The 6,000-nt window shown below is 36.7% G+C and overlaps 1 protein-coding gene across 1 annotated transcript in view; it reads right to left on the reverse strand.

The window, feature by feature from the left end:
• Positions 1 to 5,180, reverse strand: part of Hpf1 (Histone PARylation factor 1) — a 42,617-nt gene extending 37,437 nt beyond the window's left edge. The window contains exon 1 of the mRNA XM_083129594.1: positions 4,952 to 5,180. Within this exon, the coding sequence (XP_082985720.1) occupies positions 4,952 to 5,107 (156 nt within the window). The 5' untranslated portion in view covers positions 5,108 to 5,180. The remainder of the gene's footprint in view (positions 1 to 4,951) is intronic.
• Between the last annotated feature and the right edge of the window lie 820 nt (positions 5,181 to 6,000).

A 6,000-nucleotide genomic window follows, 5' to 3' on the forward strand; every position in this document is an offset into this window, starting at 1 on the left:
GCCCAAACACGTGACACATTCCGAGAAAGGAGGGGGGGGGGAATTTGAAATTTTCGAAACAAGATTGCAAAACAAGTTCCCGAACGAACTGTCAGTGTTTCAACCTCAATATACAAATATAAGTGTGGCAAACCCTCGATAATTGTATCTAAAGCTATTTGTAACATATGTGTTACAGCGGCTACAAGGGACATACTTTTTTTGTAACATATGTGTTACGGCGGCGAACTAAGGGTTAATTTATCATTTTTATTCCATCACATTGAGGACATTGGTCCGAGAGTGGATTTAAAAAAAAAAAAAAAAACCATTATGTAAAATTCCAGAACCAAAGTGGCGTGTTCTCCTTTTCAGGATATGTAGTACCCTTAGATATACAACCACTGTAAAATTCTCAGAAGTTTTGAGATTGGTGTTTTTGAGACTAAAAAGTTAAAACAAAACTGTGATAAAGAAATTAGCCATGGAAGTTAAAACATGAACATTGTTTATAAAACCTGTTAAACTCAAAAGAGGAAGTTCTCCCTTTCAGGGAATGTAGTACTGTATGGTACTGATCAACAGTAACGAAAATCAAAATTTTTGGCACTGGCAACTTTGAAAAAAAAAATTGTGATGTTTCAAAAAAAATTTCAGAAGGCTACAGCAAGAGAACTTGGACACACATTTCCAAATGGAGGTTATCATTTTAATCAGAAAATTATTCTTTCAAATAAAAAAAACAGCAACAAAATATCTGGAACAATTCCAGAGATAGAACATTTTAATATTTTGCTGAAAAACGCACGTAAGAAATGACGCCCGAGGTGCCATCTTTGGCGGCCTGTATCTCGGGCCAGGAATTTTTTTGGACAAAATAAAAATATACTGGTTTCTTACTTTGTCCAGAATTTTAATATATGTCAATTTCAATAACATCTGATACTATGAAGGTAACCCCCCCCCTCCCCCCGCCTGAATTGATATGGAGTATGCTGTCAGTACCATTCATTTTTCAATTGACAGTTGAACATGAATAGATTCCGGAAAACTATTCAAAATTTTCTAACAGAAAATTGTATATAAGACACAAAAAGATTAGCTTCTTTAAACTCAGTTACATTATAAATTTAAAATGTAACTGAGTTTAAAGAAGCTAATCTTTTTGTGTCTTTAGATAATTAAGTAAAATATACCTATACCTAACAACAATGTATACTGGGATAGCATTTTCATTACCTTAACACTAAATAGAATTGTGTTACAGTGAAAGGCATATCGGTACTATATAATAGCCAGGATGTGTAATCATAACATGTGTAAACTGTAAAGAATAAGGATTTGTATGTAAACTGATTCTTTATTGTAATATATGCTTGAACATGTACAATAGTGTAATGTATTTAAAACACTGTATTCAATTATACCTTGCTTATAACAATCAGTACCTTCGGATTTTCAGCGCTGAAGCTTCAGTTGACGTCACCGCCTATTCCACCACTTAACGTTCAAATTGTTTCAAAATGGAGGCTACAGTTCCTCCTTTATCTGCAGTTTCCATTTTTAAGGAAACACCGTTGTTGAATGAATTTAAAAGAACAACTAAGGATAGTACGAAGGAAGAGGAAGATTTATTTCTACTTACAAATACAATGGAAGAAAACATACATTTATTCTGTAGATTTCCGGCCCGTAATTCACTTCCATCGTTCTCACAGACACCTTTGTAGCTCATCGTTAGCAGACAATTACCCACAATTCCTAAAATCCACCGCTTGCACCAACGCTTTTTTCATTGAATAAAAAAAAAGGGTACAATTTTAGTTTCCCCAAAATGTATTTCTTCACTTTTACAGGAGAAAGTACTTACCAAAATGAGGTTATTTATACTTTAGGAAGGTCTTGGAAGTGTATTTTCCCCTCACTTAGATTTTTTTGCTGGTAAATCATGTAATTTTCGACATTAATGTCACTCCGATGCATGAAAGCTGTTCCCTTGATGTCTAATACGTGAAACAAATTTTTGTGTGCGTTTAATGACGTAACAACCGGTCAGTCTTTCCAAATACGCAGTTTTGTAACTGTGTAACAGTTCTAGAACGAAAATAAACGTGAGTTACTGTTCATCATTTCTGATTACGAACTTGCGACAACATGACATGCACAGGATCAGTGGCGTGCTCAATGTGAGGTTGATGGGGGTTATAACCCACCCTTTCACCCAGTATCTTTCTAAGGCTATTTATGAATGGTTCATGGGGCTATTTATGAATGGTTCGTGGGGCTATTAATAAATGGTTTGTGGGGCTATTTATGAATGGTTTGTGGGGTTATCCGTCAATGGTTCATGGGGCTATTTATGAATGGTTCGTGGGGCTATCCGTGAATGGTTCATGGGGCTATCCATCAATGGTTCGTGGGGCTATATATGAATGGTTAGTGGGGTTATCCGTCAATGGTTTGTGGGGCTATCCGTGAACGGTTCGTGGGGCTATTTATGAATGGTTCATGGGGCTATCCGTGAATGGTTTGTGGGGCTATCCGTCAATGGTTCATGGGGCTATCCGTGAATGGTTTGTGGGGCTATTTATGAATGGTTCGTGGGGCTATCCATAAATGGTTCGTGGCGCTATTTATGAATGGTTCGTGGGGCTATTTATGAATGGTTTGTGGGGTTATCCGTCAATGGTTTGTGGGGCTATCCATGAATGGTTCCTGGGGCTATTTATGAATGGTTTGTGGGGCTATCCATGAATGGTTCGTGGGGCTATTTATGAATGGTTCATGGGGCTATTTATAAATGGTTCGTGGGGTTTTTGAACCCGAACAAAAATTTCTAATTTTGAAAAACAAATTTAACTATGTTTGCCTAACCTAACCTTGCTGTGCATGGTTCGTGGGGCTATTTATGAATGGTTTGTGGGGCTATCCGTGAATGGTTCGTGGTGCTATTTATGAATGGTTCGTGAGGCTATCTGTCAATGGTTTGTGGGGCTATTTATGAATTGGTTTGTGGGGCTATTTATGAATGGTTCATGGGGTTTTCGAACCCGGAAAAAAATATTTTTCTAATTTTGAAAAACAAATTTAACTATGTTTGCCTAGGTATAATTTAACAATACAGGGAATTTCTCCAATTTGTTTGAAATTTCGGATACTTACTAATTTGGGTCTCCTAATCACGAATCTGCACTTAAAATTTGGCGCTCACGTATAGAAATTCCTGAGTTATGGCTAGCCCCACGAACCATTGGCACATGGTTAGGTTAGGAAACAGTTAAATTTAGTAATATCAGGAATATATATATATTTCGTTCTTTAAGAATTTGAAACTGAAAATCATGCGATAAATAATGAGCAATTGTGCATTGTCGGTTGCGATGACTGACCCTCTTATTTTGCAAGTTTGACATGTGAGTGCCAAATTTTAACATCAGATTCGTGATTAGGAGCCCTAATTTAGTAAGTATGCCGAATTTCAAACAAAATGCGAGAAATTCCCGGTATTGTAAAATCGCTCCTTTGCCTAACCTAACAGAACCTAACCTAACCTTGCATGGTTCGTGGGGTTTTCGAACCTGGAAAAAAATACAAAATCAGTAACACGAAAGTAGGTATTTTTCTATGAAGGGGGTTGCAACACTGCATAACCACTGATCATGGACTACGCTAGTCAAGATTCCTCCGCCATATTGTGTGTAACGCAAGTGAAAGCGAACAAAATAAAAATACTAGATATTTCGAAAATTGAGATTATTTGCGTGCAAAAAACGAAACGCGAACTTGAAGAATCCTTAGAAATGCAGAATACGTAAGTACCAATGTGAAAAATGGGAAAAGGTACTACTTTACTATACCGGAGACACCTATCAATGATTTATTTCGCAATTTTTTACATTGATAACGTACTATTCTGAATTGCAGAACATTTCTTTAGGTGAAATAATGGATTTGTAAGCAAAATAATGTCTATTTCTTACATACGATAGCCCCACGAACCATCACAGGGACGAGGTATGCCTACTAGGTTAGGTTAGGTTCCATTAGCACTCCTTTCGTTCAATTTAGCATATACGGACAACATCGGAATTACAAATTCCACGGCATCTTCCACACCCGGCAACAACTTCACGACGCATCCTCGACACATCATGTTGCAGCAGCAGCAATAGCGCGTATTGCGCTCTCGTGCAGAAAGCAAATGGCGGCAGCAGCAATAGCACGTCGGAAATAGATTTTCGTAGAAAACCACATGCATTCGCATTAAAATGGATCACAACTACATTCCCGAACATCAACAAGGCTACAGAAAATGATTTGCGTAAGTACTTTCTCCTGTAAATTTGAAGAAATCCGTCTCCGGTATAGTAAAGTGTTACCTAGGAAAATAAGGGAATTAGACGTTTGGTGGTTACTGAAATTTTAATATTTCTTGTTCTGCAGCATTTTATGGTGAAAGAAAATACCTCGAAGAACTTTGACAATGCTCCAGAAACTGATTTCAGTAAGTAGCTTCCCCTGTAAATTTGAAGAAAACTGTATCCGATATAACGAACTGTTGTTACCCAGAAAAGTGCCAAATCCTTAAGTAATATACACAAAAGTTGTTTAAAAAATTACCGTAAACCACATGCCACCAATGCCAATCCAAGAGCTATGTATGGTCATTTAATGGGATATATTAAAAATCAACTGGCATCAATTACTAACAGAACCGATTCAATAAGCTTTTAAATAATTTTTCTTCGTGTGGCACAAGATATGGGAATTTTACACCAATACCACAACTACAGCATAAACAGCGAGAATAAGGTACATAAGTGGATAAATAATGTTTGTAAATCCAAAAGGTATTTCATCACATACACTTATAAGCCTGCGAAATTATTTCTAGGCATAATGAATATTAGGTTAACGAAATAGCTTTCAGATACGTTTCGATGACGACGCAAACTTGACGTAAGCTACATACCTCTAATGTTCTCTTGGGAGCATGTTTAAATCGTTTCTGATGTGCTTCATTCTTCTGGTAACAGTTAGACCCATATTTGCACGGGGTTCTTGGATCATCTTTGTAAGATACGGGTTTATCTTTCGCATTGCTTACTTCTTTACCTTTACCCGCCATTTTCACTTACACAGAAAGCGGCCAGCCGAAGTCGAACGTAATAACTATCGCATATCGAAAGGCAATGTTGCCAAGAGACATTTCCTGATTAAAGGTGAATGAAATCAATAGATATTTATTATCACATGCATATTATCCGTTCTAAAACAGTATCGGTTAAACCTTATTCATAATAATTCTGCTGAAATGGAGTGCATAAACACCAAATTTTGCACAATACAGAACCACACGCGTTGCGCAATGATTACATTACGTCACGACATGTAAAACGAACAATTTAGGACAAGGATGGAATAAAATAAATTTATCCAGAAATATATCAAATAATGGTTTACATTCAAAATCCAAGAAGATACTAACATGCTATAAAGTTTTCTAATCAGCTAATTTCATTCCTTAATACAGGAATAAAATCGAGAAAAATAGAACTATGTGAATCGGTCGAAATCCACTCAAGTGAGTATTCTGTGGACAATTGCAAGCTTCATTGCAAGGATCTTCTAGTTCGCACAGCGTGATTATCCCAACATCGTACGGCATCCAGGTCCGTAGCTAGATGGGGAAGCAAGGGGGCAACAACATCCCTGAGACCATGCCTTGCCCCCTGTGAAAAATATAGAACACATTCCTATCTGGAATTCTCAGTTTTGTTTACAATTATATCATATATTGCTGTAGGAAAATTAACAAAGACACTTATGGATTTGGTGATTTATTAAGGAACGTGTGTTAGAATTCATAATGTCGTACCAGAATTGGGGGACAAAAAATCCTTCCAGATTCAAATTTCGGAAAAAGATTTCACGATTTTCAGTATCTAGACATTCTGAGTGGCCTTATATTATTAAAGATGCGTAATGTATTTGGATATGTTTTCTTGAATGTATTTCTAT

Source organism: Lepisma saccharinum, chromosome 10 (assembly GCF_977018435.1).
Source record: "Lepisma saccharinum chromosome 10, izLepSacc3.1, whole genome shotgun sequence".
In the NCBI taxonomy this organism is placed as follows: Eukaryota; Metazoa; Arthropoda; class Insecta; order Zygentoma; family Lepismatidae; genus Lepisma; species Lepisma saccharinum.